At 41.9% G+C, this 23566-nt stretch overlaps 1 protein-coding gene across 3 annotated transcripts; it reads left to right on the top strand.

Annotated features, from left to right (window-relative positions):
• The first annotated feature begins 8112 nt into the window (after nt 1–8112).
• Nucleotides 8113–10977, top strand: mrps16 (mitochondrial ribosomal protein S16). 3 transcript variants are annotated; one of them, XM_080494744.1, is made up of 4 exons: nt 8114–8300; nt 8418–8436; nt 9696–9962; nt 10556–10977. In XM_080494744.1, exons 2-4 carry the CDS (start codon nt 8424–8426, stop codon nt 10684–10686), a joined length of 411 nt encoding a protein of 136 aa, XP_080350870.1. In that variant the 5' UTR covers nt 8114–8300; nt 8418–8423; the 3' UTR covers nt 10687–10977. The 3 variants fall into 3 exon arrangements, with proteins under 3 accessions (XP_080350869.1, XP_080350870.1, XP_080350871.1); XM_080494745.1 differs by having other exon boundaries at nt 8119–8257; XM_080494743.1 differs by lacking the exon at nt 8418–8436 and having other exon boundaries at nt 8113–8257.
• The last annotated feature ends 12589 nt before the right edge of the window (nt 10978–23566 follow it).

Below are 23566 nucleotides of genomic sequence, written 5' to 3'. Positions count from 1 at the left end.
CCGTCGAAAACTCCCGAGGTGGAACTTTTCGAAAGTGCTCCAGAGTTTGTAGCTGCGGGGAAACGAGGGGAATCAACCAACATGTATTAATAAAGGCCTTTTACAACACACGGCGCCACCAAAGTGCTTCACAGTAGAAAAAAATGGATAAAAATGAGAAAGAAAAGAATTAAAACAAGAGTAAAAACAAACCATCTCAGTTTCTACCTATCTACACTGTGTGTACATCAATTCTATCATACTACTCTATTTTTAGAGGATTTCTTTTTTTTACTGGATTGTTTTTATTTTTACTTATTCTATTTTTTGTGCTCTTTTTTTGCTCTTGTTTAGATATTTACATATGTTTACATATTTTAATTCTTTAATATATAATTTCTGCACCTTATTACCTTGAGCCGTTGTAAGTTTGTGTTTCCCCCCTGGGGAGGAATAAAGCTCTATTCTATTCTCTATTCTACTCTAAATCAAAATACAATAAAACGTCACCATATTACTGTGTATTGAAACTCTTTGTGTCTTAATAAAAGCGACCACCAGCGCCCACTAGTGGCCACTAGCGTTTCCAGTATTTCTGCTGCTTCCGCGTAAACGGGCATCGCTTTTCACGACGTTGTCGCGAAACTACCCCCCCGCTGCGTTTTGACTGGAAACGTTGCCGTGGAAACGAACCAAAAAAACCCCAAACAAAACCGACAACGCGTTGAATTCCTACGTCTCTGACTTGAATCGTCCGGCACACACACGGCGTCACCAAAGTGCTTCACAGTATAAAACAAATAAATAAAAAATCTGAGTAAAAATGAGAAAGAAAAGAATTAAAACCAGAGTAAAAACGAATCAAAATACAATAAAACATCACCATATTACTGTGTATTAAAACTGTGCACGTGTGTGTCGTCTCATTATAAAAGTGACCAACAGCGCCCACTAGTGGCCACTAGCATTTCCAGTATTTCTGCTGCTTCCGCTTAAACGGGCATCGCTTTTCACGATGTTGCCGCGAAACTTTCCGCGACACGAAACCCTCCCCCCACCCCCAAAAAACTGCGTTTTAACTTAAAACGTTGCCGTGGAAACGAACCGAAAAAAACCCCAAACAAATCGACGACGCGTTGAATTCAGACGTCTCCGACTTGAATCGTCCGGCACACACACGGCGTCACCAAAGTGCTTCACAGTAAAAATCAAAATACAATAAAACGTCACCATATTACTGTGTATTAAAACTGTGTGCGTCGTCTCATTATAAAAGTGACCAACAGCACCCACTAGTGGCCACTACTGTTTCCAGTATTTCTGCTGCTTCCGCGTAAACGGGCATCGCTTTTCACGACGTTACCGCAAAACTTTCCCCGACACGAAAACTCCCCCCCACTCTGCGTTTTGACTGGAAACGTTGCCGTAGAAACGAACCGAAAAAAACCCCAAACAAAATCGACAACGCGTTAAATTTCCTACGTCTCTGACTTGAATCGTCCGGCACACACACGGCGTCACCAAAGTGCTTCACAGTAAAAATCAAAATACAATAAAACGTCACCATATTACTGTGTATTAAAACGTGTACGTCGTCTCATTATAAAAGCGACCAACAGCGCCCACTAGTGGCCACTAGCGTTTCCAGTATTTCTGCTGCTTCCGCGTAAACGGGCATCGCTTTTCACGACGTTGCCGCGAAACTTTCCGCGACACGAAACCCCCCCCCCCCCCCCCAAAAAAAAACTGCGTTTTAACTTAAAACGTTGCCGTGGAAACGAACCGAAAAACCCCCAAACAAATCGACGACGCGTTGAATTCAGACGTCTCCGACTTGAAACAGCCGACTTCCTTTAAAAAGCTCTTCTTCCTCCCCCCCCCCCCACTTTCTTCTTTTTCTTTTTTTTTGTTGTTGTTTAAAGTGAAATATCTGGTCATCTGAGCGTCTCTAACTGGAGCTGTCACAGACGATTAGAGGAGGAACAACTCGTCTTGGTCTCCTGAAGAGCATGGGGTCCTCACGAGAGACCGAGAGCCACAAGTGGAATCAATGTCACCGTTCAGATAATCATGCATTGCCGATTCACCATGTAAGATGCATTTTGTTTGCTGCCTAAACTGTGTAAAGCCTCTATTCATTTTCACATTTTTTCCGCAGAACAAGAAAGGAAAAAAAAAAAAAAAAAAAAAAACGTGGTCAGTCGACGATGACGCTTTTGCTCTTCGAATTCCACTTCTTGAGACGAGAAGTGTTTTTTTTTTATTAATTTATTTTTTTAATGTCTTCCTCCTCCTGTCTGGGCTCCGAAATCGTTTCTGTGACAAAACCAAGCTGGCACAATGTTCAAATCTTTCTTAACTAATACGCTTGTAATGTGGTTATTCTTTCCAATTAAAAGACGTGTGAAACCGACGTGTTCAGACAATCTGCAGCGCCGCCGAACATCGTTCTGGGAATGAATCATGTGGGTTTTTTAAGTGAAATGGCCAAACAATTTGCAGGAGACGCAAATAAAGTGAGTGACAAGAGTGATGATCCTCTTTTTCTCTCCTTCTCTTTGCAGGAAAAAACTAAATCCTGAGAAGAAACGCCGTGAAAAATTAGTTACTTGAAAATACGTGATGTCATAATGTTGTTTTGTTTTTTTGTTTTTTTTTAAAAAGTGGCGACAGGCTCTGGTGTTTCGCGGAGTCACGTCGGGATACTGGGATATTTCCAGAATTACAAACAAGGCCACTTCTCTTGTGTGACCTCTCCCCGCAGAAAACCATGTGTTCGTCACACACGCACTGGAAAACAAGCTTTACACAACAGGAGTGTGAAATCTCCATGTTCCGAGGCAGTGGGGGAGGGGGGGGGGGGGGGGGGGGGGGTAACGTCTCCGTACACTCGGAGCGACGACCCCGCGAATCCAGGAAGAAACTAAAAAAACTGTTTTCATCTTGGTCGAGGTCGAAGGTGGAAACGCAGACATGGAGAGGAGGGAAGGAGGGAAGGAGAGAGGGAGGGAAGAGGAAAGGAGAGAAGGAGAGAAGGAGGGAAGGAGAGAAGGAGAGAAGGAGGGAAGGAGAGAAGAGGAAAGGAGAGAAGGAGGGAAGAGGTAAGGAGAGAAGGAGAGAAGGAGGGAAGGAGAGGAGAGAATGAAGAAAGGAGGGAAGGAGAGAAGGATGGAAGGAGGGAAGGAGGGAAGCAGGGAAGGAGGGGAGCAGGAGGAAAGGATGGAAGAAGGAGGGAAGGAGAGAAGGAGGGAAGCAGGGAAGGAGGGGGGCAGGAGGAAAGGATGGAAGAAGGAGGGAAGGAGAGAAGGATGGAAGGATGGAAGGAGGGGAGCAGGAGGAAAGGATGGAAGAAGGAGGGAAGGAAGGATGGAAGGAGGGGAGCAGGGAAGGAGGGAAGGAGAGGAGAGAATGAGGAAAGGTGGGAATGAGAGAAGGATGGAAGTAGGGAAGGATGGAAGGAGAGAAAGAGGAAGGAGGGGAGCAGGAGGAAAGGATGGAAGAAGGAGGGAAGTAGAGAAGGACGGAAGGATGGAAGGAGGGGAGCAGGGAAGGAGGGAAGGAGAGGAGAGAATGAGGAAAGGTGGGAAGGAGAGAAGGATGGAAGTAGGGAAGGATGGAAGGAGAGAAAGAGGAAGGAGGGGAGCGGGGGGGCAGGGAAGTAGGGAAGGAGGAAAAGAGCGAAGGAGAGAAGGAGAGGAGAGAAGGAGAGAATGAGGAAAGGAGAGAAGGAAAGGAGGGAAGGAGAGAAGGAGGGAAGGAGAGAAGGAGAGAAGGCTGGAAGGAAAGATGGAGAGAAGAATGGAAGTAGGAAAAGAGGTAAGGAGGGAAGAAGAGGAGAGAAGGAGAGAATGAGGAAAGGAAGGAAGGAGAGGAGGAGAGAAGGAGAGAAGGAAGCAAGGCGAGGATCAAACGACGGTGGAAACCCAGACGGAAGTAAAGAATAAAGTTTCTAAGAAGCGTCGTCGTTCTGAAGGAGACGAGATGGAAAGACGCAAGAAGAGTCGTTTATTAAAAGACGGAGCAAAACGTCTCGTCCAACACACACACACACACACACACACACACACACACACACACACACACACACACACACACACACACACACACACACACACACACACACACACACACACACACACACACACACACACACACACACACACACTCTCTCTCCAAACCTCCATGTTATTCATGTATTAACTGATAAACTCGGCTCCTCCTTCCCTTATTTACCAAATTCACTTCTTTTTTGTTTAGATTACAAACTCATTTATTTATGTTTCTTGACTCTCTTGCTTACTGAGAGGTTGTTTGTTTGTTGTTGTTGTTTGAACACTGCCACTGCTTTAAAACACAACAACCCACACAAACTCAGGCCTCCTTATAAAACCATCATTTACTGACTCTTACTTCTACTTATATACGAACAAACCCTCGTCGTTTCTTTAAACAATTATTTACTAAATAATCAAATTAAGCATTTATTTCTTTACTCGCTGAGGTTTTTACTTAATAATTTAAAGTTGGAAGACTAACTATTTATTATACTTCCTTACCAATTTATTTACCTGTTTGTTCACTGGATTATTCAATTTTCTTATTTGTTTATTAATCGGCTGGATTTTTTTATTCACGACTTATTTACGATGTTTACAAACGTCTTTACTGCTGAAAACAATCCACCGTGAACAACGGCCACCGTACACCACCTTTACACCACCTGTTTATAAAGTACACCACCTTTTTATAAAGTACACCACCTCTTTATAAAGTACACCACCTTTTTACTTAGAAAGTACACCACCTTTTTATAAAGTACACCACCTTTTTATAAAGTACACCACCTTTTTACTTAGAAAGTACACCACCTTTTTATAAAGTACACCACCTTTTTACTTAGAAAGTACACCACCTTTTTATAAAGTACACCACCTCTTTATAAAGTACACCACCTTTTTACTTAGAAAGTACACCACCTTTTTATAAAGTACACCACCTCTTTATAAAGTACACCACCTTTTTACTTAGAAAGTACACCACCTTTTTATAAAGTACACCACCTTTTTATAAAGTACACCACCTTTTTACTTAGAAAGTACACCACCTTTTTATAAAGTACACCACCTTTTTACTTAGAAAGTACACCACCTTTTTATAAAGTACACCACCTCTTTACTTAGAAAGTACACCACCTCTTTATAAAGTACACCACCTCTTTATAAAGTACACCACCTCTTTATAAAGTACACCACCTTTTTACTTAGAAAGTACACCACCTTTTTATAAAGTACACCACCTTTTTACTTAGAAAGTACACCACCTGTTTATAAAGTACACCACCTGTTTATAAAGTACACCACCTTTGCACTTATAAAGTACACCACCTTTGCACTTATAAAGTACACCACCTTTGCACTTATAAAGTACACCACCTTTCTATAAAGCACACCACCTTTCTATAAAGTACACCACATTTCTATAAAGCACACCACCTTTCTATAAAGTACACCACCTTTGCACTTATAAAATACACCACCTTTGTACTTATAAAATACACCACCTTTCTATAAAGCACACCACCTTTCTATAAAGCACACCACCTTTCTATAAAGTACACCACCTCTTTATAAAGCACACCACCTCTTTATAAAGTACACCACCTCTTTATAAAGTACACCACCTTTCTATAAAGCACACCACCTTTCTATAAAGTACACCACCTCTTTATAAAGCACACCACCTCTTTATAAAGTACACCACCTCTTTATAAAGTACACCACCTTTCTATAAAGCACACCACCTTTCTATAAAGTACACCACCTCTTTATAAAGTACACCACCTTTCTATAAAGAACACCACCTTTCTATAAATTACACCACCTTTTTATAAAGTACACCACCTCTTTACTTATAAAGTACACCACCTTTTTATAACGTACACCACCTTTGTACTAATAAAATACACCACCTTTGTACTAATAAAATACACCACCTTTTTAAAAAGTACACCACCTTTTTACTTATAAAGTACACCACCTCTTTATAAATTACACCACCTCTTTATAAAGTACACCACCTTTCTATAAAGAACACCACCTTTCTATAAAGAACACCACCTTTTTATAAAGTACACCACCTCTTTACTTATAAAGTACACCACCTTTTTATAAAGTACACCACCTTTGTACTAATAAAATACACCACCTTTGTACTAATAAAATACACCACCTTTTTAAAAAGTACACCACCTTTTTACTTATAAAGTACACCACCTCTTTATAAATTACACCACCTCTTTATAAAGTACACCACCTTTCTATAAAGAACACCACCTTTCTATAAATTACACCACCTTTTTATAAAGTACACCACCTTTGTACTTATTTACTTGCTTATTTTATAACATGTTAAGATGTTTATGACTAAATATGTCTACTAGTTTCTCAGTGATTAAATGACAAACTAAACTCCTTCCTTATTTTGGACTTATCTTCCGAGTTATTTACTTTTATTTGGAGTATTTACCTCAGTAACTTATTAAATAACCTACCGAGGTAGTTTTTTTTTTTTTTTTTTTTGGACGTTAATGTGATTTAAAGTCGTAAAATATGAGCCCGACAGTGACTGAATCTGTTTCACACACTTTATAGTTGTAAATCATGACGACAAAGTGTGAATCCAGTCGGATCAACATGATATTTACGTGTCTGATGTGTTAATAAAAAGTAGGTTTATATGTACTCACGCTCCGCCCGGCGGTCCCGTACCTTCATCTTGGTTTGTAAGAAGAAATGTAAAGTTCCACATTGAGCTGCAAGAGAAGTACTAAATACAGAAACCAACAATACAACAAGAAAACACGGCGAAACAACATTGAAACAGTCAAATAAACACATTTAATACGACAATTACCTTCGATCAATCGTCTTCAAAGTTCCTTTTGGGATTTCAGTGGACGGTCACCAATCGGACGTTTGCTGGTTCGAATCCCGCTGCTTAAAGGTTACTGGCTAAAAGTCAACTGATTTGGACGGATTTATTACAACATTTCCTGACGACTTCATTGAAAGTGAGAATCAGTTTGCAGCTTGTATATGTTGTTGTTTTTATGTACAGGCAACTGCAGTACTTCAATTTTGAAATAATTCCTCCGAGCCACAGGGGGGCGCTCTGCGGGTCGGGGGTGTTGCTCACGGTGGGAATCGAACCTGTTTTTCTTTGTTGACGTGACGAAAATGTCGGTTTTCTGCAAAAACCAAACAATTACTACAGAAAAGTACCACCATCTCAGCACAAAAGACGATTCTAGTGAAACTATCTGATGCGAAATAAACAAACAAAACAAAAAAAACACTTCTCCCATAGCGGTTGAGTCGTGGATGTTTTTAAAAACTTCCAGGATTATTTTATCACAACCAGGTGGCTTGTTTTGTCTCTCTCTTAGGAAATTATTATGATTTTTTTTTTAAATCATGTTTTCTTTAAATGTTTACAATTTGCTTGGTGGTTTTTGCAGTGACAGTTTTGACTCTCCTGCTGCACGGTCATAAATAAGCTGAAAACATGTTTAGGAGCCCAGAGTAAAGGTAGGAACGCCACATAAGCAGAGGAACAACGTGCAAACTCCACATAATGTGCTTCAGCCACGGAACCCAGCACCTTCTTGTTCAGAGGGAACAATTAGTGACCATTAAACCACCAAAACATCAACATTAGAGTCCATCTCAACATGAATGCCACGTGCAAAGTGACAGAATTCTAAACATGCAAGTGGTCAAATCTCTCCAAGTGGGAATTAAAAAAAATAATTAATTGACAGACAATGAAATTTAAATTGAATCCATAGTTCTGAAAAAAAACAACAACACTACCAATTAAATGCTGCAACTTTTTTCCGATTCAAACTCACCACTTGAACACCGTAAGTCAACAACTATCCGCTTTAAGTTCGTCTAAAACCTTATATTGTTGCTTCGATGCCATCTTGAGGGCAAAAAAAATCATCTTTTCAGACTGAAAACAGGAGTTTTACCTTCGGAGGCACGCAGCAGAGGTGTAACGGACAGCAGAGCGTTCGCGCCATCTAGTGTCGGCTTGACGTACCGACGCCGACGCCACACGTCACATCCGGTAACAAACATGGCGGCGCCCTGACAAATGTCACATTTCCCTGGGTTGAAAACATTCAGCTGGGATCTTCTGCTTCATCGTTTCAAACGCGAGGGCACGGGAGCGCGCGCTGCGGAGATTCTACTTCACGTCGGTGACGTCACCGGAGGTTCGTGTTCCAGAAACGAGGCGTATTTCTAACTGAAGCTAAGGTTAGCAGCTAGCGTTAGCTCAGTTTTCCCATTGCATGACATTCTCAGTTGTGTATTAAACGGTGCTGCTGTCTGCTGTTTATGTGGTCTAAATGTGTCTAAATGTCTGTGTTGCAGGACATCATGGTGCATTTATGTGAGTATCATCAGAATATTTATAATTTTGGTAGTGATCCGTCCTGCAGTCTGAGTTTGACGAGGTCCTCTTGTTTGCTATATAACAGTATTGTTCTCAGACCTCCTCTAAATCCCCATCATTTCATATGAAGTGTATATATTAATATCAATATTGTGCTGATAATGAGCATTCCTCCAAAACACATACATTTATATGTTTTTAAGTACAAGTGTAATGGAAGAGGAACATTTTAAAGTAAAGCAATTTTTTTTTAAACTACTGACAACTTTGTTTTAGCCGATTGAGTGTCTCTCAGTTTAAATAACTAATAATTTCGCTCTTAATTTGTGTTGAATTACAAGAAGGTAAAGCTGAATAAACGTTTCACATTTACTTCTTCGTCCTCAACATCTTTAAAGAGCTTGTGGATTAATCGCTCATGCAGACACAGATGATTAAGTTTACACCTCAGAGAGGTTTCTAGTCTTTTCCTCACAGATTTCACGGTTCTTATATCTTGATAAATAAATAAACTACCACAGAGCAGAGAAGTATAGATTTGCACCCATGAAACTGCCAATTTTAACTGCGCTTTTATTAACGCCTTTACGGTAAAACACAAGACAGCGTACGGCCGCAATGCTGGAAGGAAATCCTTCAAAATTAAAGCCCTCAAAGCAACGACAGACAGCCTGTTTTCAAATTGCAATAAAATGGAATCCTTCATAGGTTTTTGCCTGATTCAACTTTAGGGCATTACGAGACATGCTCCTTTACTACTGCAAGCAATATCAAGGAATATTACTGTAGGAATCTGGAGGAAAGTACTCTTAAACTTTGAGCAAATTAACGAAAATAATGGTTTATCACACCTGTTTTCAAATTGCAACAAAAAAGGATTCTTCTTCATAGGTTCATGCCTGATTTCACTTCAGTGCAATACTAGACAGTCCTTTATTAGTACCAGTATTATCAAATTTCTACAGTAATATTCTTTCATATTTCTTGCAGCAACAAAGGAGTATGCCTAGTATTGCCCTGAAGTGAAATTGTGTGTAAACCCATGTAGGATTCCATTTTATTGCATTTTGAAAACACCGTCTGTCGTTGCTTTCAGGGCTTTAATTTTGAAGGATTTCCTTCCAGCATTGCGGCCGTACGGCTGTCTTGTGTTTTACCGTAAATGCGTTAATAAAAGCGCAGTTAAAAAAATTGAGTGCGGGCTCACTTGACGGAGTAGTTTTTGCATCCACACGGTTTCTCCTTCCCTCCTGCAGCCGCGCTCCTCCTGAAGAAGTACCACGGCGGCCACGTGGTCATCCGGCTGGCCCTCGCCGGCCACAAGCAGGCCAACAGGCCCTTCTTCCGCGTCGTGGCGGCGTACAACAAGCGGGCCCGGGACGGCAAGTACCTGGAGCAGCTGGGCACCTTCGACCCGCTGCCCAACGTCCACAACGAGAAGCTGGTCAGCTTCAACTTCGACCGCGTCAAATACTGGATCGGCTGCGGCGCGCAGACCACCAAGCCGGCGGCCAAACTGCTCGGTGCGTAGCCTCCGGTCCGGGGCCACATCAGGATGGGGCGCGGGGGTTGTAGGGTGCCAGTCGTCAGTTTGGATGCTCAAGTTTCTAAAAGAAATATTAAAATCAGAGCCTCTATAACAGGGGTCTGAAACCTTTATGACCAGAGGAGCCATTTTTGTGACTTTTCCTCCAACTGGAGCCACAAAACATGTCGAACCTACATATATACACATATATACGTACACACACACACGTATATATATATATATACACATATATATACATGCACATATACACACGCATATATACATATACATGCATACACATATACATACATACAACGTACTTCATTTAGTTTCAATTCACAATAGTGAACATTTCATTACATTTGACCTGTTTTTTGTACCTGATTTTAATCCTCTGCACCAACAGAAGTCACATGTTGTATTTTTAGGTGCAAAATCCAGAATTCATTCTTCTTTTTTTCCTTCTCTGGTCCAAAATTAAAAGATTTAGAATTAACTTTGCGAATTCTCATCTCTGGCATAAGTAGTTAAAAAAATAGATCAATAAAAATCTGCTGCTTTCTTGTCGTTATTTGTGTGTTTGTGCAGGATTAGCGGGATTCTTCCCTCTGCACCCCATGACCATCACGGAGGCGGAGCGGCGGCGAGCCCAGAAGGCGGAGGAGACGGAGGGACAGACGGAGACGGAGACGGAGGGACAGACGACGTCTGGAGTGTGACGGCCGAAGCCGGACTCTGTGTGACCGTCCACTTTCAAAAAGGACAAAACAGAACTGACGGCTTCGTTTCCCCCGGCGCTCGTCTTTATCGCTCCTTTGTTTGTTAGTTTGACGTCGTTAAAGTTTTCCGATGTTCCTCGTTTGAGCTCAAATCTTCTGTTTCTGTCGAATCTTTACCAGAATCTAAAGGAGGATTTTCACATTTTGTACGTTTAGTTTCTGATCCGTTGCCTGTTTATTTTGCGAAGGTAAATAATATCTGTTAAAACAGTAACTTGACGTGTGGTTTCGTCGTACGGAATAAATCACATTTTGTTCTCGTCATGGTTTCACCCCTTCTTTTCTACTGAGCGTCCCTCGTGCAGGATTTATGAGACAAGAAAATAAAATTAAACCTATTAATCATTTTGTAAAAGTCATGAATAAAACATTTCCATTTTGGCCTCACAAATATGAAATAGTGAGCAATTAAAACAAAAAATTGAACAAAAGTAGTTTTATTTACAATGAATAGATTCAAGTTCCACTGATACAAACCTATTGCACAAAGTTATTTATCACAAATGTGTATATAGATCATCACAAGTCATCACAGGCAAATTAATTTAAAAACGAGAAATATAAACTGTGCGTCACAATTTAGTTAAAAACTATGAATAATTAAGTCGTTTGTATGGAAAAAAAAAAAGTCCCATAAAAGCAAATTAAAGTGAAGTATGGTTGTATTATATCGCCCCTCCTACGATGAGGAGTCCAACGTTGTTATGAAATTATTTCCACCCAGAATGACGCAGCGACCAGGAAACGTTCTGCGTTTCAGAAATTATTTTCTAATCAGCAAACAAACAGGGAGGAGCGGCGAAACGCGTCAAGGTCAAGAGGAATGTTTGTCTTTACCTCTGTGGGTTTTGCTGCTCCGCCTCTTCACTGGTTTAAACACTATTTATAGCAACACGACGTCAACGTGTTTGTTTAGGACCTCCTGGATGTCTTGGAATACAACTTTTGATTGTGTTTGTTTAAAAGACAACAACAAAAATCTTCTATATCAACTCAGGGTCACAGGTTTATAAGCCTCAAACACTCGTTTCCCACTGGTGGTGCAAGAAACTGGAGAAAATAACATTTTGTCTGCACAAAAAAAAACAAAAAAAACTAATAAATTAAAATTAAACAACCAAACAGACTACCAAAGCAAACAAACCAAAAATAAATAAATACGAATGAATAAATAAAACCATGAAACAAATAAAAACAAAAACAAACAAAATGTAAATAAATAAAAAATAAACCTAAAAATTAAAAACAAACAAATAAAACAAAATAAATTTAAAAAACAAAAAAATTAAAAATGAACAAACAACCAAAAATAAATAAATAAAACAAAACAATAGAACAAATTAAAATTAAAACAAAGAAATAAACAAAAACAAAGAAATTTAGATAAACAAAAACAAAACAAATGAACAACCACAAGTCAAAACAAATGCAAAACAAAAATAAATGAAAAAACAACCAAACAAAAATAAAAAACCGAATAAAAAAATTAAAATCGAAATCTATAAAAAAAAACAATAAATAGATAAAAACAAAAAATAGACATAAAAACAAAAATAAGAATAAAATAATTTAAAAGAAAATAAAAACCAAACAATCATAAATAAGAACACAATGTGGCTCAAAATTGATTACGAGGAAACGTGACAACAAATAAAAAATCTCTTTAAAATTTAGACAAGAGATATAAGCAACCATGTTAGAGTTATGGAATCTAAATCAAATGTACTGTACGTTATTCCACATTGAGCGTACGTTGTTAGTTTGCTTTATTGAACAATCCCTCATGAACACGACAAGTGTTAAGTTAAATATCACAGCCGTCACGACACTCGATTCATGGTTAATGATTAGATAATAGCTCCTTTCTTCTCATGCGAGCCCGGCCTCAGATGAGGACCTTTCAGAATAAGACCACGCGGGGTGTGACTGTACTTTCAGCCCCACGGAACAAAGCGGCGAAGGTTTGCCCAGGGAGGCTCCACATCAACCACCAAATCACTTCACCGGTTGATCATTGATGACGACACATTAAATGTGATGCTCAATACAGAAGTGCCAAGTCACAGGCGATTCGTTGGAAGTTCACAGAAAGCCTCCAGGTCTCCAGCCTCTCGCAGCGTTTTGATCGAACTCTGAATGAGGCAAAATGAAAAAGTGGATTTCCCCGGCATCCAGGAGGAGGAGGAGGATTTCACCGACCCTGGCTCTGGCTCTCCTCGCCCTCGTCGCACTGTGTGGAGGTCAGTTGCTGTGCCGTGACCCTGCACGTGGTGTGATTATCACTGTGTTCAATATGATTCTAATCTGCATCACTAACCGAGGAAGGATGCTCTCCGCTGATCCTGGGGGGGGCGGGAGTGTCACACATTTTACTTCAGGGGTCACAAACGGCCCAATTTCCTCTCGATTTGGCCGGACAGGTAAAATAATGGCATAAAAAAAACCTTTAATTTAGAGGTTTTTCTTTGTTGTGGTGGAGACTACACCCGATTAAAATGTCTGTAGTCTCACAAAAATGAACAATTACTTCAGAAAGTGACTAGAATCTCAACATGAAGACAATTTAAATGAATCATTTCGGTGCAAAATACAGTGAAATGTCCCAAAAAAGAAAATGTTTCTATAGAGTCTCCCTGACAGCACGGCTTTGAGACTAATGTTTAATTTATTAGCTTTCATGGCAGCAGCACGATGTCTCAGCGTCGTGTTCACTACTTCTAACAAATTTGTTTAAAAAATAATACATTTTGGGGGAATTTTTTCCCGTTTGCTCAGAGGTTTCATATGTTGGATTGGAACCTGATGTTTGACACACCTGCTCTTGGGTTTGCCGTCAGTGACATACGACCCTCTAACAACATATATTTTAGGTCATAAAAAAAACCTTCTGGTTTGTGGCAACTTTTTTTTCCAACACACCTAAAAGTTTATCATCAACAAGCAGTGTAATTTTGTGTATGTGTATTTTTAACACTTTATGATCAAAATGTCCAAATTTGTGCTCTTGTGCATTAGTTTGTGTTTTATTTGAGGAAATAATGGATTATTGAAGGGAAAAAAAGTTGTTGGGGTTGATAATTATTAAAAAGGGTTAAAAAGCTTATTACTCCTGTAGTGTTTAATGTAAAAGCATAAATGTCTCAATGTTTGTTTGTTTTTCCTCATAAAACATTTCCTGCTCCTAAATAGTGCATCTGATCATGTTTTTATCTTAAAAACATGAAAACATCATGAAAACTGTACTTGAACGTTACTTCTGTACACAATCTATTGCAAGTACGTCTTGTAATTCACATTTGGTGTTTGTTCTTGTTAAAACAAGTTGCATTGTAGTAAATGTCCAATTTTTATTCAACTGATTATTTAGTAAATGTACTTGTGTGTCATTATATCTTTGTACTGACTTTTGAGTCTTGAAGTACAGAAATAACTAACAACACCTCAGGTTAAATGTTTAGTTTGCACATATTTTAGTGACTCTCCTACAAAAAGGTCAATAAAGGGAGTCTGACATCAGTAAATATTACATTTTACACAAACAAGGAAACAATTGTCCGAAAAATAATCGGTGTATAAAGTTAATAACTAAAGAAAATGGACACCGGAACTTTTCTCTCCTGATCTGAATCAGGCTGAACGAGAAGAACGACTTTTACTGTTTTATAACAATATATATATATATATATATATATATATATATGTAATTTTGTTTTAACTCAAAATATTTGTATTGAGTAAAAGAATAAAAGAAATTGTTTGGATAAAAACAACTGTGAATATTCCAGACTATAAGTTACACTTCTGTATTGTCTGGCTGATCAAGATCAACTTATACATCTCTGCATACCATCTGTGACCACTAGATGTCACTGTACGGCAACGGAAAGCTGCTACAGATAATCTTAAATTGCGACTGTGTTTGAACGACAGAAAGAAAAAGCAACACAGAATAATTTCAACCAAAAACAACAATAAATAGATGGATGGATGGATGGATGGATGGATGTACAGAAGATCAAGTTTTGTCTGTTTTAACAGGAACCCACGACGCACAGGAACATCAGCCTGACGACACGGGGCAAAAACAAAAGCACTCTGAATTTGATGGATTTTTACTTTCATCTTCATCGAAGAGGAGAATAATTGGATTTTTGGAAGATTTGAACAGTGAAGACCCAGAAATCATGATGGGATCGTCTGGATTCGACAAGCACTCCGATGAAGATGAAGGTAAAAATCCTTCACATTCAAACAGGAGAATCATTAGATTTTGGGAAGATTTGAACAGTGAAGACCCAGACATCCTGATGTCTGGGTCTGGGTCTGACATCCTGATGTCTGGGTCTGGGTCTGGATTCGACAGCATCACGACTGACAGCCCACCAACTGCCCTTTACACCCCAAATGTGACTCCAGCATTGACTGAAACTAATGCAACCGCTCAAAGTTCAACAACCAGCACTGAAAAGACCCCAACATCTGCACCATCGACGACCCCCCCAAACAGGACTGAGACCATTTTAACCAATACGACTCCTTCGTGTCGCAGTGACACAACTGATACTGCAACTGATCGTCATTCAACGAGCCAAGAAACATCAGCAGCAACACAAAAACCTGAGTCGGACACTGCTATACCAACGTCCGTAGAAACAACATCCTCAAAAACCTCGCCGTTTGCCAATGACGGCACCATATCAGCCACTCGGACATCACCACTCCCTACAAGTACTGAAACGTCACCCATCGACTGGGATCCAAGATCAACAACGTCCTCAGTCACCGCTCAGTTTGCAGAAACCTCTCCCGCACACAGTAATGAGGCAACGACACCAAGAAGAAGCAGTGGCGGTGCGGCGACGTCCACAGAAACACCACAACCCTCCACCAACCTCACTGCAAATGACCCCCCATCATCAACCGCCACAAATCCCTCAGAAACAACCAGTTTCTCCAGAAGCACAGAGAGTCCATGGATTGCTAGCTCAACGATCCAACCAGAGGAATCTCGCATCCCTCAAACATCCGATCCACACAACATTGGAACACCAACAAGTACCACTGAAAGAGAGAGTTCAACGAGCCCTCAAGCATCAGCAGTGACAATGTCCTTCTCTGCAGACCCACAGTCGACATCTGAAACTCCTCAGTCAACGTCTACATTCACGACAGAGGACGATTCCTCATCAACCACCACAATTCCTTCAGACACAACCAGTTTCATTGAAAACAACGAACCTCCAACCACTGGTGGGTTTACGTTTAGGGCAGGGACGTCTCAGTTCCCTCAGACATCCTTCACCTCCGACACAGGAGCAACTCCATCATCTACCGCCAAGACTGAAAAAGCAACAATAAGCCAAGAGACATCAATGAAAACAATGTCTTCATCCACAGAGCAGCAGTCTACATCCAGAACTATGGTGACGCCCTCAGAAACTCCTCAATCAACACAGTCAATGTCTACAGTCATACAAGTGAACCAATCATCACCAACCACCACAATTCTTTCAGAAACAACCACGTTCAGCAAAAACACAGAAAGTCCTTCCCCTGCTGGCTCTACGTTTCAGCCACAAACGTCTCGGACTCTTCAATCGTCACTTCCCCTTAACACAGGAACACCGCAAGCAACTACTACTGAGAGGCAGCAACAAACATCAAGCCAGGAAACATCTGGAGCAAGAACGTTCTTCTCCACAGAGCCACAGTCTACATCTGGAAGTGTGGCGACGCCTGGAGAAACTCCTCAGTCAACGTCTACATTCTCACCAAAATACCAATCATCACTGACCACCACAAGTCTTTCAGACACATCTGGGTTCACAGAAGCAAGAGAACATTCCTCCACCACTGGCTCTACATTCAGTCCTGAGATATCTCAGTTTCCTCAAACATCAGTTCCATTAAACACAGCAACAACACCATCATCTACTACTGACGTAGAAAAAGCAACAAGCCAACAGACATCAGCGACCATAACATCTACATCTGGAACTGTAGTGACACCATCAGAAATTTCTCCATCAACACAGTCTGATGCTAAACTCACAACAAATGACCAACATTCATCAACCACCACAGTTCTGTCAGACACAACCAGTTTTACAGAAACAACAGAACATTCCTCCACCACTGGCTCTACATTCAGACCTGAAACATCTCAGTTTCCTCAAACATCAATTCCACCAAACACAGGAACAACACCATCACCTACCAGTGAGACTGAGAAATCTACATCAAGCCAAGGGACATCAGCAACGATGACATCTGCTTCCACAGAGCCACAATCTACATCTGGACCTGTGGTGACACCCTCAGTAACGCCTCAGTCTACATTCCGTGCAAATGACCAACATTCATCAACCACCACAGTTCTGTCAGACACAACCAGTTTTACAGAAACAACAGAAAGTCCTTCCCCTGCTGGCTCTACGTTTCAGCCACAGACGTCTCAAACTCTTCAATCATCACTTCCCCTTAACACAGGAACACCACAAGCAACTACTACTGAGAGGCAGCAACAAACATCAAGCCAGGAAACATCTGGAGCAAGAACGCTCTTCTCCACAGAGCCACAGTCTACATCTGGAAGTGTGGTGACGCTTGGAGAAACTCCTCCATCAACACAACCCAACTCTGAAATCACTACAAATGACCAATCCTCTTCGACCACCGCGATTCTCTCTGAAACAACCATTTCTACCAAGAACCCAGAACATCCATCGACGTCTGGTTCTGCAATTGACACGGAGACCAGTCACTTCATTCAAACCTCACTGCCTCCAAACACAGGAACAACACCATCACCTACCAGGGAGACAGGAAAAGCAACAACAAGCCAACAAACATCAGCGTCAATAACGTTGTTCTCCACAGAAGCACAGTCGACATCTGGAACCATGGCGACCTCCTTAGAAACTCCTCAATCAACTCAGTCAACCTCGACACTCGCTATGAACGACCAATCATCATCAAGCACCATATTTCTGTCAGACACCACCAGACCTGACCCTCCAGAGCTGCAGTCCTCAATGCACACTACCGTTCAGCCTGATGCAACGCAAGTTCCTCAAACATCTACTTCTCACACTACTGAGAAAACTGAACCTGCCACTTCCACACAGCCGTCGACTGAGACAGAAACAACCACAATAACGGCCGAAACGTCTCCCAACAAAGTCTCTATGGCCACATTGACTTCACAAATGGCACCAACATCTATGTCTGCGTCACCTTCCCCAAATCCTGCAGCTACAATCACTGGTCCTTCATCAACCGCTACAGTTCTGTCAACCATCACAAGTTTCACAGAAAGAACAGAACATCCCTCCACTGCCGACTCTACATTTAAGCAGCAGAGCACCAGGTTTACTCAAACATCAGTTCCACTAAACACAGGAACAACACCGTCATCTGCTACCGAGACAGAAAAGCCAACAAGCCAAGAGACGTCAACAACGACAACATCTTCATCCACAGAACCACAGTCTACATCTGGACCAGTGGTCACACCTTCTGACACGCCTCAGTCAACGTTTACATTCATTACAAATGACCAATCGTCACTGACCAGCACAATTCTGTCAGACACAACCAGCTTCACGGAAAACCCCAAACACCCCTCCACCGCTGGCTCTACATTCAGTCCTGAGACAAAGTTTCCTCAAACATCAATTCCTCCAAACACAGGAACATCATCATCTACCAGTGAGACTGAGAAATCAACAACAATCCAAGAGACATCAGCATCAATAACGTTCTTTTCCACAGCACCACACTCTACATCTGGAACTATGGTGACACCATCAGAAATACCTGAATCAACCTCTACATTCTCTCCTGAGGACCAACCGTCATCAACCACCACCAGTGTCACAGAAAGAACAGAACATCCCTCCACTGCTGGCTCTACATTCAGACCTGAAACATCTCAGCTTCCTCAAACATCAATTCCACCAAACACAGGAACACCATCACCAACCAGTGAGACTGAGAAATCTACGTCAAGCCAAGGGACATCAGCAACGATGACATCTGCTTCCACAGAGCCACAATCTACATCTGGACCTGTGGTGACACCCTCAGTAACGCCTCAGTCTACATTCAGTGCAAATGACCAACATTCATCTACCACTACAATTCTGTTGGACACCACCAGTGTCACAGAAAGAACAGAACATCTCTCCACTGCTGGCTCTACAATTAGAGCTGAGACCACCCCGTTTCCTCAAACATCAGTTCCATTAAACACAGGAACAACACCATCATCTTCCACTGAGAAAGGAAAAGCAACAACAAGCCAAGAGACATCAGCAATGATAATGTCTTCATCCACAGAGCCACAATCTACATCTAGAACTGTAGTGACGCCTGGAGAAACTCTTCCATCAACTCCGTCTGCTACTAAAGTCACTACAAATAACCAACCATCAGCAACTACAACGAATCTTTCAGGAACAATCACGTTCAGCAAAAACACAGAAAGTCCTTCCCCTGCTGGCTCTACGTTTCAGCCACAGACGTCTCAAACTCTTCAAACCTCACTCCCTCCAAACACAGGAACAACACCATCACCTACCAGGGAGACAGGAAAAGCAACAACAAGCCAACAAACATCAGCGTCAATAACGTTGTTCTCCACAGAAGCACAGTCGACATCTGGAACCATGACGACCTCCTTAGAAACTCCTCAATCAACTCAGTCAACCTCGACACTCGCTATGAACGACCAATCATCATCAAGCACCATATTTCTGTCAGACACCACCAGACCTGACCCTCCAGAGCTGCAGTCCTCAATGCACACTACCGTTCAGCCTGATACAACGCAAGTTCCTCAAACATCTACTTCTCACACTACTGAGAAAACTGAACCTGCCACTTCCACACAGCCGTCGACCGAGACAGAAACAACAACAATAACGGCAGAAACGTCTCCCAACAAAGTCTCTATGGCCACATTGACTTCACAAATGGCACCAACATCTATGTCTGCGTCACCTTCCTCAAATCCTGCAGCTACAATCACTGGTCCTTTAACGTCTGCCGGTCCCAACGCGTCACCATCCAGTACAACTTCACCTGAAACCACGTCTCAGCCTTCAGTCAGTAGTCTGGATACAGCAGCATCAACCATCAAATCAACAGTTTATCCAAACACCACCCCTCTGACGCCCAACCAGCCCGTCTCTACGTCAGTCAATACAAACACACCCACAACGTCTGTTTCCACAACGTCTCAGCCTCCAGCCATGTTCTCCACCTGGTCTGTGTCAACGACACTGACGCCACAGACAGTGACATGGACCACCACCATAGACTCAACCGACACAGTGACGCCAACACCTTTACATACGTCTACTGTAAGGTCAGGCCCAGATACTCCAGGTACAGCCCAGGTACCGGCCACACATTCAACACCAGCTGCTCCTGCCGTCACTGGTGAAGCAACAAGTGAACCCAGTGAAACCTCAAGCAGCCGTCCTCAAACCTCTTCACCAGTGACCTCAACCTCCAAGTCTTGGACATGGTCAGGAGTCTGGAGTACAGACAGGGTCACCACAGTGGCCTCTTCACAATCCACCGTCTCCAGCCCTGCCACAACGCTCTCAACAACCCCTCAGTGTTCAGACTGTCAGTGTAACGGAGGAAGCTGCGTTTTCAATGCGACGGCTGGAAAGTGTCAGTGCCAGTGTCAAGGTCCTGTCTTTGGAGATCAATGTTCGATTGGACAAGATGAGACGTCTGCAACAATTGGTAAGAATTTCCTTCCTTCCTTCCCCGACTCCTTCAAAAACTAACAGATTCACAATCTTTCCTGCTTCTGTTTTCTTTAATTTCCATCATGTGTGCTCCACTTGATCGTGTAATTGCATTAACAATAGAACTAAATCACAAACTTTGCAGATAGTGAAAAAATACCAGGTCGAAAAGCAAATCTTACCTTGAAAATCAACTCTACCTATCTGGAGGACTTCAAGGATTTAAGCTCGCCTCAGTCACAGGACTTCATCAGGAAACTCGAGCAAGAGGTAAATATTTGTCACTGAATCATCACTTTTATTCTATAAACTAGATTATTTGAAAGCAGGACCAACCAGTGAGCTTTCCTTCAATTCTTTTATTTTCCCTATTCTGCTCCGTTTCTGATATTTACAGGTCAAAACATGACAGTTTCTTTTCGATAACCATGCTGTAATTGAACTTGTTCTACTTACAGCTTGAAGTCCTGTGCAAACAAGCAGACCCACAAAATTATAAAACAGTAAAAGTCACAAAGTTGTCGTAAGTCAACGCCGCTTGTTCATGACTGAGGTTGGTGCCAAGTTGTTTTGCCATCGTAACTTTATTGTTTTTGTGCGTTTCCACTGCAGACCTGGGAGCGTTGTGGCCGACAGTGTGGCGGAGTACAGCTATCCCAACGACCAAGATCAGATTCACTTCCTCAACACTGGGCTTGATGTGGTGCTGAATGAAATCCTGAAGAACACCAGCAACCAAAACATGATTTCTCAAGCCTTTGGGAATATAAGTGTTGAGTTGAAAGACGTCAGCTTTCAGGAACCTGCCATTAACAGTGAGTGTCCCGGAGTGTTTCTTCATCCGATTTTCATTTCTTTATATTGTAATTTCTCTTTGGGAATGAAAGTGATGGGTACATATTTTAATCCTTGGAACCTGTATATTCTAATAGATATCACAGACTTGGAACCGTACCTTGACTGCTCTGGGTTGGCAAACTACACGGCTGAAACAATCAACGGCCAGTGGCAGTGTGTGGGACCTTGTAAAACAAACCCCGATTTCTGCCATCAAAAAGGAGAATGTCAAAATGACATTTACAAAGGGCCAGTCTGCAGGTGAGCCAGTGTCTGAATATTGACGTGCAGATTTAACATTTGTAACTGTCTATTGTTTGACATTTTTTGTATTGCATGTAAATAGACTCTTCTGAATGTTTTTAATTCTTTGACACAGTGGCTATGAAGTCAGTTCCTCCACAACTCAGGCTCAACCAACCAGCCTGGAAACAACGACAGCAATGCTGTCTTCGTCCACTGAGGCAAACTCTGTTTCAATAGTGACACAATCAATGGGGTCAACTTCAGCACAAATAACAGTTTCATCAACAGAGTCAAAATCTACATCTGGAACTGTGGTGACACTCTCAGAAACACCCGGATCAACACAGTCCATGTCTACATTCACTACAGATGACCGACATTTATCTACCGCTACAGTTCTGTCAACCACCACAAGTTTCACAGAAAGAACAGAACATCCCTCCACTGCCGACTCTACATTGAAGCAGCAGAGCACCAGGTTTACTCAAACATCAGTTCCACTAAACACAGGAACAACTCCGTCATCTGCTACCGAGACAGAAAAGCCAACAAGCCAAGAGACGTCAACAACGACAACATCTTCATCCACAGAACCACAGTCTACATCCGGACCAGTGGTCACACCTTCTGACACGCCTCAGTCAACGTTTATATTCATTACAAATGACCAATCGTCACTGACCAGCACAATTCTGTCAGACACAACCAGCTTCACAGGAAACACCAAACATCCCTCCACCGCTGGCTCTACATTCAGTCCTGAGACAAAGTTTCCTCAAACATCAATTCCTCCAAACACAGGAACATCATCATCTACCAGTGAGACTGAGAAATCAACAACAATCCAAGAGACATCAGCATCAATAACGTTCTTTTCCACAGCACCACACTCAACATCTACAACTCTGATGACACCATCGGAAATACCTGAATCAACACAATCAACCTCTACATTCTCTACTGAGGACCAACCGTCATCAACCACCACCAGTGTCACAGAAACAACAGAACATTCCTCCACCACTGGCTCTACATTCAGACCTGAAACATCTCAGCTTCCTCAAACATCAATTCCACCAAACACAGGAACAACATCATCTACCAGTGAGACTGAGAAATCTACGTCAAGCCAAGGGACATCAGCAACGATGACATCTGCTTCCACAGAGCCACAATCTACAGAAACAACAGAAAGTCCTTCCCCTGCTGGCTCTACGTTTCAGCCACAGACGTCTCAAACTCTTCAATCATCACTTCCCCTGAACACAGGAACACCACAAGCAACTACTACTGAGAGGCAGCAACAAACAACAAGCCAGGAAACATCTGGAGCAAGAACGTTCTTCTCCACAGAGCCACAGTCTACATCTGGAAGTGTGGTGACGCCTGGAGAAACTCCTCCATCAACACAACCCAACTCTGACATCACTACAAATGACCAATCCTCTTCGACCACCACGGTTCTCTCTGAAACAACCATTTCTACCAAGAACCCAGAACATCCATCGACATCTGGTTCTGCAATTGACATGGAGACCAGTCACTTCGTTCAAACCTCACTGCCTCCAAACACAGGAACACCATCATCTACCAGTGAGACAGAGAAATCTACGTCAGCAAGAGAACATTCCTCCACCACTGGCTCTACATTCAGTCCTGAGACCACTCAGTTTCCTCAAACATCAGTTCCATTAAACACAGGAACAACACCATCATCTACTACTGACGTAGAAAAAGCAACAAGCCAACAGACATCAGCGACCATAACATCTACATCTGGAACTGTAGTGACACCATCAGAAATTTCTCCATCAACACAGTCTGATGCGAAACTCACAACAAATGACCAACATTCATCAACCACCGCAGTTCTGTCAGACACAACCAGTTTTACAGAAACAACAGAACATCCCTCCACTGCTGGCTCTACATTCAGACCTGAAACATCTCAGTTTCCTCAAACATCACTTCCT

Source organism: Blennius ocellaris (genome assembly GCF_963422515.1).
Source record: "Blennius ocellaris genome assembly, chromosome: 4".
NCBI lineage: Eukaryota > Metazoa > Chordata > Actinopteri > Blenniiformes > Blenniidae > Blennius > Blennius ocellaris.
The sequence above is the reverse complement of the archived record's forward strand: the minus strand, read 5'-3'. Positions and strand labels throughout refer to the sequence as shown.